The 13,549-nt window shown below is 37.3% G+C and overlaps 1 protein-coding gene across 1 annotated transcript in view; it reads right to left on the bottom strand.

The window, feature by feature from the left end:
* Window positions 1-13,549, bottom strand: part of kl-3 (dynein heavy chain 8, axonemal kl-3) — a 744,292-nt gene that overhangs the window by 225,954 nt on the left and 504,789 nt on the right. Inside the window, exons 10-11 of the mRNA XM_075354364.1 lie at window positions 6,284-6,558; window positions 366-579 (exon numbers count right to left, since the gene is read on the bottom strand). Of these exons, the coding sequence (XP_075210479.1) occupies window positions 366-579; window positions 6,284-6,558 (489 nt within the window). The remainder of the gene's footprint in view (window positions 1-365; window positions 580-6,283; window positions 6,559-13,549) is intronic.

The following is a 13,549-nucleotide window of genomic DNA, read 5'->3' as shown; positions in this document are numbered from 1 at the left end:
TTATCATAATACCAGTAAAAGTACACAATATAAGTAAACAATTACAAATCTCCTTTTTTGAAAATTAACAACTCTAATTCCTTTTTACCTCTTAACATTTAGTTAAGTCATTTGTCAATAAAATTTACATTAGTTGGATAATTTTATTATCAGATAAAATTTACACAAAATTTCTTAAAACTGCTTATTTATTTAATCTTCCATTTTTCTTTTATTTTACATTCAAATTTGAAAGGAAGATTGTAATGGTGGATGAGTTATAACTATCACTCACTCCTGACGTATTAATATCTCAAATGTGAGATATTAATACCTGAGAATAAAAGTAAAGTACCAAGCTAACACAAAAATTTTTTTTTTCTTACTCTGACTATAGACATTGGAACTCTCATATGTTGATACAATTGCCTTATCCATGTTATTCTTCCTGATAAAGGTGGCATTGTCCAAGGTATTGCAGGCATTGTACGGTATTCATTATAATGGTCTCTGAGATTTTCTATTTCTCCTCTAAACTTGTCAATTGAATTTATATAAGCTTCAGTCATATTCAAACTCTCTAAATTGAGTTTATCAAACCTACACATAAAAGAAAACTGAATTTAACAGCCAGATTTTCCTTTGTTTTAAGAAAATAAAGCAAAAAAATATATGAATAGATTGTACATTTATAGTATGTTCAAGCAAATCAACATCAACAATTTACCCTTTAACATTAAAAAAAAGAGCTCAAGATAAATGCCAACTAGATTACAGATTTGTCTACAAATATCCTCCATTGCTGGACGGTGTCTGCTTAAATGGTTTAAAATTTTGCTGTATACTCTCAATACACCAGATGTTTTGGGATTGAAGGAAAATGTTTTGAATGGATAAAGGAAGTCGAGAAAACTTATTTAAGTCGAGAAAACCAGAAAACTTATTAAAAAAAAAATTATTAAACAAAACTATTAAAAATTAAACTGAAAACTGATGTTTAAAGTTAGCACCACTGCCAAAAAAATACCAGCAGTTTGAAAAAAATGTCCATTATTACAACCACTTATTTCAAAATGATGGCTCTCTGCTTGAATGTGTACAAAGGAAGAACAGTGTGCTATGATAAAACTTTCATTTTCCGAGTCAGCCGGTAAAGTGATGCTGCCGTGTTTTGGTACTATAAATACCCAACTACTTATTGTGATCATTTAGAAGAACGACGTACAATCAACATAGTCTAGATTTGTGACATGCTAGAAAATAAATATAAACTCTCACAATAAAAAGGAACATCCTGGTTGTAATTCCACATAATATGCTTGCCCCACCCATTGCTCAAAAGAGATGGGAGACATTCACCTTACAATCCCATCAGGCACAATCAGATTTTTTTTAGTCGTCTCAGTGCTGCTCATCCTCTCAACAACAAGCAGGCTAAAATAAAAGCTCACAGGAAGATGGCACTGTTGTATAAATGAAGCCGGGGAATAATTTGAAACGTAGCATCAAGTCATTGAATAAATAATGTTTCTTGTCAATTATCTCTAATTACTGAACGATCCTCGTATTTCAAACAATGTTTGTTAAAAAAATCTTATTCTTTAAGTTGATTTGTTAATTAGTGAAACTAATTTTGACTGTACTATTTGGAAAACAAATTTAAATGTAATTTCAGGTGTTAACTTAAGCAGAAGAATAATTAATTAACTTTACTTTTATTCTTCCTGTAAAATGCAGAACTACACTTAGTTGAAAACTTTATTTTCGACTTAAAAAAATAAAAAAGTGTTTGACATTCAACAACATGAATCAAATTCATTATCAAATTCACTTTGAAATGTTTAACTCTCAGAACAATAAAATAAATATTCATAATCTCTTTGTGACATTACGCTGTTACCTGATTTAGACCTGCTGAACATTATACAATGCTGACTGACATTTGAAAGGCTACCTTATAAAAAAAAAACAAAGATCATTTTGCACCAATGTTTCCATTAATTCAAAATTCAAGACAAACAAGTATATTTCTCATTTATAGTTTTTAGCTCCATCCAGGGACCTAAATCGTGTAATTTTATTGCAAATACATCTACTCAAAAATGGAAATTCCAAAAATCCATCAGCATAACATTTTATTAGGGGGCATTGGATACATATTTTTAAATATCGTGATAAGTCGTCTGTAGCCAATCATGTCAATTTATTAATATTTTACTAACAATTATTATTTAAATGAAATATCTCTTATCAATCACTAATCAAAAAATGTAGAATTTTGTTAGGACTTAATATGCACCGCCTTTTTCTGGTTAAAACGTTCGCGACGGCTGCCAAAATACCTAAGTTTTTTTATTTGCCGTAGTAATTTACACGTATACTTATAATAATCCGGAAATTTTCTTTTTAATTTTTTAGTTTATATTTGATGACATCTATATTAAAAACAAGCATAATCTCAAAGAAAAAAAATTTCAATCATTTTTTTTTAATTTTTTTTTTTACTATTTTTGCGTTCACCATGTCGGGTGTACTACGAGCCTTTGTTATGATATATAACTACTGGTGGTCGTGCACCCGCACGGGTACATGAGCTCTTATTCCTCTGAGCCTGCCGCTAGGAACACCACTAGTTGCGCAGACACCTGAATAATAATAAATATATTTACCTGAATAATATAGTTATTTGTAAACTTGTATTATATGGTCCTAATCATGACACTTCTAATATGCTGTTGTATGATTTTTAAACACCTACGGTACAGCCAGAACAAAAATAAATATTATAAGAAACTTGTAAAAACGTCTACCCCGTTGGGCGCACGACACGCTTTACTAATGGGATGAGTGCGCCCCTAAGGGTACACGACGTCATTTAAAAAAACTCGTGTACCCGTACGGGCGCACGACGTCGCGAACGTGTTAATAAATTTCAAAACCATTTTGCCAATTACACCACCAACTTTTATATGGCAATTATATTATAGTAACTGGCCAGTTCATTTTTAACTTTTCAATTATTTGATTGCGTACTTGCTTCGGCAGTACATATACTAAAATTTGAATTATTTGATTACAATGCAACCAAATTAAGTGTATAATCTTTGTTAAGTGTATTCTGTTCACTAACTTTCTGTTTGCATATGCAGATTAATATATCTTCTCGTCTAGGAAGCTATATACAGTGTTTTAAGTGGTGGGGTTGTATGCTTCAATACAAAACTACTGCCAGTACACTGTAAGAGAAATGCCAACATCAGTTGGCAACTAAAAAGTACTCCACAGATAATCCATCTGATCAATTGAAAATTTCTCCCTAATCTATGAAAACCTGCTGAAAATTGGTTGAAGAATAATGCATACAGATCTCTTTATTTTCCTGCATCAAAATCTTATGAGCATATTTTATTAGGAAAAAATAAAATGTTGCTAACTTGAAATAACCATTCTTCAAGAAAATGGAGTATGAGAAAGTTTATGGCATTCACATAGACTGCTTACAGCATAACACTAGAATTTTTACCAACAACAGTAATAAAAATTAAGAACAGCAGTGGATAAAATAAGTCCTTGAGTTCCAGATGTCATGCTGAACATGTTCAATAATGAGTGTAAATAAAAACAAACTGAAGAACTGTAATCAACAATGCTGTTTAATCTTTTATTTATTTATTACTGTTTAATCTTTCATTTTTACTGTCTGTGCATTTAATCTTCTTTTTCAGAAGATTTATAATCTGGCATTAGAAGATCCAATGCACAGACACTACATTTAATCTTCACATCCATATTCAGATTCAAATGCCCCTGACCTTTTTTTTTTTGTAGTTATTTCACTTCGATATAAAAGTAATTCAAACAATATTTTACAAGACACTTAAATAACCCCAACTTGCTACAATTGTTATTGTTTCTTCCTATTAAATGCATCCTTGGCTACTGTTTTTATGTTGTTCCAGGTTTTATTTCATTTTCACAATCTTTTCAAAGTACCTTTACTGTTTTTGATCAATTCTTTCTTCTTTTATAAAGAAATTCAGTAGCTTATTACCTAATATTTTCTTTACTTTTGTTTCTTAGTATTAATCTTCTTGTGATATTATGTCACATTTTCTAATTTTTAAATCTTTTGTTGATTACCCTAAATAAACCTTAGATGCAACATATCTTTGTTGCTTGTATAACTTTCAATTTTAGGATTGCTGCTCTCATTTCATTTTCTTTAAGATCACTTGGTTTTCTATTGGAGTAGTAGTTTGCCTATTCTTTTCACCCTTAAAATTCATCTTCTTTTTAGTATAACACTTTGCCAACTATATTTGCAACTTTTTTAGGGCTGAACTCTTCTTCCACTTCTCACTTTATGATGTTTTTACTTTTGTATAGATTTGTTTCTGTTTTTCTTTACTTTCTAAGTCTTTTATGTCTGAGCATTCTTCTGGAATGCTATTTTCCTTTGATTTTTGGTTATTTTCTTAATTCTTAATTGTTTATTCAATTGTTTTTAGAGCCTTCCTGTTCTTGTACATTCTTCTTCATCCCTCTTATGGCTGTTTGCTGTTTTTCATATGCAGAGAAATTTATTTACCAAAATTCTTTCCGTTAATATTTGATTGATTTACATCTGACTATTACCTCTTTTGAAATAAATTCTAGATCTGATTTATTTATACTCTTAGGCTCTTTTAATTCTTTTTTCCATAACCTAATGCTTGCTAACCTCGTTAATGTTAAATTGGCAGATTTAAAATGTAAAGAGAAGAGAATATTAATACAAATTCAAACATTATTCTCACTGACATAAGAATATTTAATTTTTTGATAATCGTTAAGTCAAAAAGTACAATAATACAACATTTTTTTTTGCAATCAATGTATTGAAAAGAACAATATAATTTACACCAGGATTATTGACTTTTGAATCCATGACATCATTCTAAATAATTTCAAAAATTAGATAACATTTACATATTAGTTGATATATATATATATCAACTATATATATACTGTATCCCAAAGGTGATTTACCAAACTGAAAAATTATAAATTTATTACTTACTAAAGTCTGCCTAAGTACAATGTTTTCTGGTCTTGTAGATAATTGTTTTGTTACACTTAGTATAGCAAGCATGAATTGCAAGCTGACGGTAGAGCAATACACATTTGTTCTAAAGCATTGCTGGAAATGAAAGAAAACTGACAAAATGAATTAGCTGTTTCAGGAAAAACTTCAAACAATCCAGAATCTACTAGACAAACCATCCATGATTTAACTAAAAGATCTGAGATCACTGGTAGGTAGTGTACATAATTTATCAAGAAATGGGAAATCCAAAATTGTTGCATCTGACAAAAAGATGTTATTCCTCAGACAGTTGTATACAAAGCTCTAGGAGGTCTGTGCTGTGCAAAAAAGAAGATGACTTTGACTTTTACTTTGAAGTAAAATTTTCAGGGTAGTTTTTAATCTGTTGAGAGGCAGAAACAGACTTTAAAAACTGTATTTTTGGATAGCTGAAACTTCCTTCAAAGTGAGAGGTTGTTTAATCACTATAACAGTGTCTGCTGGAGTAACTTACATCCTCATATTGTAATGCATCACAAGTTAAATGTTTCCAGTGTAAATCTTTAGGCAGGTTTTTGGTGTAGCATGAAGTATCATGTTGTTGTAGTGGGAGGATCGTGGATCATACTTTTAACAACACTGTAACTGGAGATTGATATCTTGAAATGTTACAAGATGTAGTGTTACCAGAGTTGTAAAAATACTCTGTTTATGGTTGAGAACAAATTTAAGTTCCTTCACATTACAGTTTAAGGGCACTGAAATTCCTCAATAACCATGTTTACTGAATGGATCAAACAGTAGGATATTTTGACTTCAAAGTTTATGTGATCTCATGCCACGTCATGTAACTTTTCATTTTTGAGAAATCATTAAAAATAATGTTTTTGCCACAGAAGACTAGAAATTTGGAAGATTTAAGGGGATCACTTAACTAGAACAAACAACACACTTTGTGCTATGCAATATTGTGAATAGTAAAAAGTAATGTTCTGAAAAAGTGCATTTAGGTGAGTCATACTTTTTGAGCAGCTTCTATAGGCTAAAGCAAATTTTGGGTTCTTGTATTATGTTTACACGCATAGACCTACTACACATAAATATAAGTAATGCCAAACTTATCTCATATACACAAATAGTAAAAACAATTAGTAATGTTGTCACATTAACACTTCACTTAAGTTTAATAAATTATTACATTTTGAATAATAGTTTTACCTTTGATGAAATAACACTGACCTATCTAACACTGTTAAAAGTATTTCAAATTTAGGTATTTGCCCTAAAGTTTGTTCCATGAATGCTTTTAATTCCTTTTCTGCATTAATTATTGATTCTTTAAAGATTTCATAGTCATTATCAAAATCTGGTTTACGATGATTTAGGGCATCATATGGCTTAGAAGAAATTATCTTGTAAATGCTATTAAATTTAGCCGCATATTCTTCAATGCCCTCAATCTTGCTGCTTTCTAATATAGAATATTTCAACGCAATCTCTAGCACATCAATTAACTACAAATAAAAATAAGTTAGATTAAGCACAACTGTATGTATGTACTGCATTCTTATTATTGTTTTTAAAGAAAACATATTGAAAATGATTATTGAAAGAATCTAGCACAACTGTAAAATTCAGCTGTCAGAGAGTGATTTATTCAAATCAATTCTCTATATAATTATTTAATTTAGTTTAAGAACTCTAATTACTTTAGAACTAGGTTTTAAATTAAATTTACTTTATTACATTTAGAATTACAAATTAATTTTTTATTACTTGAAATTTTTTTACGCCTCTTAACTCAATAATTGCACTGTATACAGCCCTGCAGATGTTAAACCAATAAAATCACCTCATTCCATACTCTAGTGAATATGAATCTCTTCCACAGCTGCTGTTATTCTTTGGCATAGGTGTCAATTGGCTGCTTTTTTCTTGGTATATGATATCTTATGTACCCTCAAAAGAAGAAATCAATTTATTTCAAATCAGGACTTTGCTGTGGCAAACAATGGGAGCTTTTCTGTATATTCAGCCTTCTGGGAACCTGTTGAGCATAGGACTGTGCTCAACAGGAACCTGTTGATGCACAATTTCTGCATGATTGGAGGGGCTACATCCTGTTGGAAAATTATGCCCTCCATATATTCAATCTGCTGAAACAAAGTTCTTTAACATGTCTGAGTACACTGTGCCCCATAATCTGCTCGTAGAAAAAAAAAGCTCAAAAATCTTATTATGCATTATACCACACCAGGCATTCACTTACAGACAGTTGTGGATAAATTCCACCAATTCACATGGATTTTCTAAGCTCCATACTTGACAATTATGGTGTTTCATCATAAATTGAAATCTACAGCTGGTAGTGTTCATCAGCAGAAATTGAACACTTTATGGTTTATCGTTAGGTTTAATTTCATGGATTAGCTGCACTTTATAAGTATGAAGTTTCAATCACGTGTGAACAAACAAAATGGACAGCAATTTTAGGACTGTTAAGTTGACAACTAACACTCCGAACTGAATATGTTGGACTTTGTTGGAAAGAGAGTTAAATGAAATTTCTGTGTTTTCAGCACTTGTTCTAAGCTTACCTAATGAGTGTTCTTTCAAAATTATTCCAGTTTCCAAAAACTGACTCGCATATAGTTTCTTTATACGGCAGTCACTGATTTTGTTTTTGAAAACCAGAAAACACAGTACTTTCTCTTGTGGCATTTGACAGCTTGGCCTGTGTAATAGCTATTATCTGACTGAGAATATGTAAACTAAAATTGGTTGTCACTTTAAGATTACATATAAAAACGCTGTTGAATGCTGAAAAATAAAAACTATATTCATTCTTGAAACCCTCAATTTCTTTTCGGACACCTGGTGTAAGTATTTAACCTTGCCTGGAACTCTTTTTCATCCATCAACATCCTAACCACAGCATTGTCTGCATCTATCGAGTCCACTATGCCTTCTATATCCAGCCACTGTATAATTGAGACATTGCCAAAGATCCGGCAGGTCTTGTTGGCCAGTGGTCGGCTGTTCCTTGGGTTGACCTCTTGCAGGGTTGTTAACCATATAGAAGTGCCCCAGTGTTTCAAATGTCAGGGCTTTGGTCACACCTCTCTTCGCTGTAGAACACAGTCGGAGGTGTGTGGTCATTGTGCACTTGCTGGGAACAGGGCAGCTAACTGCCCTAATAAGATAACGCCTGTGAAGTGCGCTCCCTGTGCCTTGACAAAAGACTTTGATGTCAGACACCGGGTTGAGGGCAAGCAATGCAGGTCGCACGACATAGCCCGAGCGAAGATCATGAATAATAAGGCATATGGTGACACCTGAGTTGAGGGTAGCTTTTGAAGATGGTCGTCACCATATCGAATGCTTTCGCTTGGGGCAGTTAAATCTGCATCATTCTCAAGCGGCCATGCGGATCATGGCTTCATTCTCAATGAAGCCATGAGGATCCTTGAGAAGTACTAACTTGAGGTCCTCTTGGTCCACAAACCGTACACTGTTGGGGATAGTGTGATCGGTTTCCACGGGGTTGATGCTATTCATTCTTGTGGAGGACAGCCGCTCTCTGCCATCGTGGTCGGCTCGGTTTCGTAGGGTGTCTTCTGATGAGCAATTCACCGTCCTTTTTTTTTCCCTCTACTCCCCTGGGCCGGACCGACTTGATGGTATTATGCCACCCAGGGGAGTGTCCATTATTCTAATTAGCCCTCCCCACCTACTGGCAATATACCGGCATGGCAGGTCAGGCTAACCAGTGGCTCTTTTGAGGTTTCTTTCATTTTTGTCCTTTATGGCACCACACCATACCTCAATGCCATGGTGTGGCCCATGGATCTTTTGTTATTTTTTATTCCTACCAAACACACCCAAGGAGTCCTCAGCAGATCATTGAAACCAGCACACCTCAGCATGCTGGCTCTCACTCCTGAGGCTGTCCACCCCACCTAACAAACTAGTACCCCATATTTCTTTCATCTATGCTCTTTTGCTTTAAAACTGTTCTTATGTAATCAGCAACCTTTTTCCATTTTACCTCACTATCAAGCATATAATCAACTGTTTCCTTCGGCATTTTCCCTCTAATACCTGCATACTGCCTTAACTCCTGCCATTTGTGGCACCTCAAAATAGTATGCTCAACATCATCTTGTTCTACACAGTACTTACACATAGGCTGATCTCTTTTGGCAATTTTATGAAGATATGCATTGAAACAACCATCCCTTGTTAAAAATTGTGTAACATAATAATCCATTTCACCGTGACGCCTACTTGTCCATATTAATATGTCAGGTATTAATAATCTAGTCCAATTAACTACCCCTGCATCCAGGGATCTTTGCTGCCATAAGTTATATATCTCTTCTTTTACCTCATTATCTGTTCTGCCAAAGTATTTCTCAACTCTGTATTTAGCGATAAGATCTATAGGGAAAACTCCAGAAAGGACACAGAGGGCCTCATAAGAGACCGTTCTGTAGGCCGATACAACTCCTAAGAGTACCTCTCTGTGTATCTTCTTCATTCTATCTCTATTCCTTCCAATATTGAATGCTGACCACCGTGCCGGAACGGCATACAACATTGCAGAAGTCACTGTCGACGCAAGAAGTCTTCTCTTCGAAGCCCTTGGTGCTCTCTTTTTTGACATTAATGCATTCAAACTTCTCATCATTCTTTCTGCACTATCACATATTTTTAAAACATGTTCTGTAAAACGACAGTTCTTCTGCAATGTGACTCCCAAATATTTTAGCATCTGTACTTCCTCTATTCTGTGACCATCGATGTGTATATCAACCGATTCTAGTACCCTACGTCCGGTGAACTTGACATATTTACACTTATTCACAGATAATTGTAACCCTCTTGTACGCAACCATCTAGCTACTATTTCTAGTGACAGGTTTGTCTTATCTTTAACTTCTTCCATTGTTTTAGCTTGTACGAGTACAGCTAAATCATCAGCATAAGCAATAACGGCAGAACAACCGCCGACTTTCTCGTTCAAACTTGGGGAAAGTTATATCGACGTCACCTTGGTGACGGGCGATCTTCTTAGGAGTACTAGTAGTAGGACTGTCTGGCCCGAGGCTAGTGTAAGTGTTCATACGCTTATAACCTATGAGATCGCTTACGGAGATGGTCTAAGAGCTCCAGATTCTGGTCGCTATAACCTAAGGGGTCTGGATAAGGACAGACTGCGGCGCGTGTGAGGCTGCATTACAGGGGTTGGAATGGTACATGGAGCTCAGGGGGGAGGTGGAATTGCTGGCTGAACAATTCGGCAGGGTCATCAAGACTGGCTGCGATAGGGTACCACGGCGGCTTCGGCCAATCGTCCACTGGCCGTCATGACCGTCATGAGTGCCTGGTGCCGTCATGACCTCCGCTTCCAGGGAGCCGTCTGTTAGATGCAGACGGAAACTCGGGAAAAAGTGGTCTTCTGACCTGAGTGTGCTGCGTGCAAGAGTTAGAACCGCGCATAGAAGATAGCAGTCGCCTTCTAACGGGGATTATCGTTGACAACGTGCGCGCTGGGTGTCTACGGATCTACCGGAAATAAGTACGTTCACGCTATCAAGGAAGTCAAAATCCAATTTTAAGCAACATTCTATGCGTTGAGTTGCAACGCAGCCCCGGGTAGCTAAGTAGCTAAGTCATGTTACCGGCCAAAGGCATTGCACGTGCTGTCCAGTGTTCGATACGGATTTGATAGTGGGACCACAAGTTAACATCTGTGGCGGCTTACCAGGCGTTCTTGGATACTCTGTTTCCAGATGCTCCGGATGGTGAAGCAGAAGTCGGCATTAGGGTGGGTGAGACACCATTCCCTGGCGTACGGGCTGTGTAACCAGTAAATATAGACCGAGTGGTTTATCGAATGGCACTGAGAAAGACACCGGGGATTGATCAGCTTGACCCGGATATATTCTATTATCTGCTGCCTGTCATAAAAGAGCCGCTTGGCAGGTGTTCTCGGGGTGCCTTAACTGGGGTTGCTTTCTGACTTGTTGGAAGGTGGCTTTGGTGAGGGTGCTCTTAAAATCAGGAAAGGATCCGAATGAGGTCGGCAGTTATCGACCCATCAGCCTCTGGCCGGTAATCGGCAAGTTGATTGAAAAGCAGGTTGGAACGGCTCTGGGAAAACATCGAATGAACGATTTTCTAAATCGAGGCCAATACGGCTTCATGAAAGAGATTGGCACCGAGGATTGCATCTTAAATGCTCTTGCCGAGGTGTATAGCACCGACTATATTTTTTTTCAATCTTTATTGACATAGATGTAGCATTTCCTTCATTATGTTGGAGTTCTGTTCTCTATGAGTTGAAACGCCGCAATGTTCCCGTAGCGCTGCAGGCTGTAGTACTAGACGTAAGAACGTTAGCCGTTGTCTAACCGTACGGCTCTGTAAAGATTGCGCACCTAGTTGCGGAAAAATCCATCAGTTTTATTAGACCACAGCTAGAAGACCGGGGGCAGGCGGCTTTGTCAACCGCAGAGGGCTGGATGGACATGAAAAATTTAATGATTTTTGTGCCCAAAACGAAGTGTATGCTTCTCAAAGATGCAGACAGATTATCGTACAGTCGTAAGCCCCATATTAAGTATAAAGGCTGTGTAATCAGCCGAGTTAGAGGTCATTAAGTACCTAGGTGTTATGTTTGATGAGAAGTTGCCGTTTAGCAACCACATTAGGCAAGTAGCAGCGGACGCCTGTCTATGATGCACAAGGTTAGGAGGATTGCTGGGAAGGATTACGGGCTGTCGGGCCGTCATTTGTACATAGTGTACCAAGGTGTCTTCGAAAGTATGACCTCTTACGCGAGTCCAATTGGGCGTATAGGTTGGAAAGAAATCGAGCACTTATTCAAAATTTAAGGAGTGCTTAGCGTAGAGCCTTAATTATATGCACTGGTGTTTTTAAAAACAACCTCTTACGAGGCTACCACTCTTTTGGGAAAGGTTCTCCCAATCAATTTAGTGGAAATAATTTGGAGGGCCATGTGGAAATTGCGAAGAGGCAAGGAGGCCGAGGTATTTGGGATGCGGTTTCGAGTTTCGAGCCGGGTCTGTAGCGGAGTGGAACAATGATCTCAATGCACCGGTTCTAAATTTCGAACAGTTGCCTATCTCCCGCCTGCTTTAGAGGCTTTACAGCAGCGCGATGGAAGCATGACAATAAGAATGGCACGCCACGACTAAGGGAAGGTCCTTGTATAGATTTATACAGAATCTGGAGGGATGGTATGCCTTTCCTTCGTTTTTATGGGCAACGGGAGCCCAAGTGCTCTCAACCATGTAAATTTAAACCAATATTTGTTTCGGTTACGCCTGGCAGCTGATGAGCTGTGCGTCTGCGGGGGAGGTCCAGTCAAACGAACAACATGATGTTTGAATGCCCAGCTCTGGAGGAGGTGGGGGGGTTAGAATTCAGGCCTCCCTAGAACTTACAGGTCAAGGGGAAAATTGACCATTCGCAAGCGGGGAGTCAGTGTAGCGAGAGCCGCATTGTCGGACCGTGTGGGAGTTCCTTGATGTGGTTGCTTTGTTCAACCGACATCAGTAGTTTACCTAAGGGAAAAGACTCTTATCGCGCTGCTGTAGAAAGCTAGCCGAGAGATGTGGCTGGTTACCAGCTAGATTAAGGCTCCACGCGCTTTAATGGTGGGCAGGTACTTGCTGGCATTCAGCGGTCTAGGCGTGGCAGCGAATTGCTGTCTTTGATATACAAGTGAGCGGTGGGACACGCAAGCGAGTGGTGAATGGTACCTCACGCTTTTAGGTTAGCTCTGGGAGCTAGTTAGAATACTGGTCGCTAAACTGTTTCGTGGCTCAGTAGCCGCTTGTGGCACAGATATTCGATTTTATGCTTTAGGGCGACCAAATGGGGTGGTGGCGGGAGAAATGCAAAGCAAACCAAATTACCACAATATCTCCTTGAAAACATTGCATCACAAGCTTTTTTGATGGTGTCAGTCAGATGAGAGGTTTTCTCTTCCGCTGAGTTTACTCCAGCGAGACCCCGCAAGTCGGGAGTCTTAGCCAATACCCCTGCATTGAGAGTTCTGCTACCGTATTCAAACCGAGTTCGCGATTGTAATTATCAAGTCACAACTATGGGTTGGTGGTCGCTAGCAGAGAACCCTCCCATACTCGCCAGCTACGGATCCATGCAGCCAATCCCGGTGAAGCGAAGTCGACCTCCTTCTGTATGTATATGCAGTACTTGTTAAGTCACACCATATCCAATGTCGCAATAATCTCCACCATTATTCTGCCTCATCCTGATCTACCCCCGTGTAGTAGACTAAGCGTTAAAATCGGTGTGCAAGGAGGTCTCTCGAAATAGACGTCAGGGTCTCAGTGTACCGTTCGATGGATGTATTAAGTGAAATATAGCACGCATAGAAGTACACGTTTCCTATCCGAAAGATACGGCTCTGAGATGAGCACAATAGCTCCACTCATCTCCAAGGCGTATCTC

Source organism: Lycorma delicatula, chromosome 1 (assembly GCF_047948215.1).
Source record: "Lycorma delicatula isolate Av1 chromosome 1, ASM4794821v1, whole genome shotgun sequence".
Taxonomy (NCBI): domain Eukaryota; kingdom Metazoa; phylum Arthropoda; class Insecta; order Hemiptera; family Fulgoridae; genus Lycorma; species Lycorma delicatula.
Note: the sequence above shows the minus strand (reverse complement) of the source record. Positions and strands in the feature narration are given on the sequence as shown.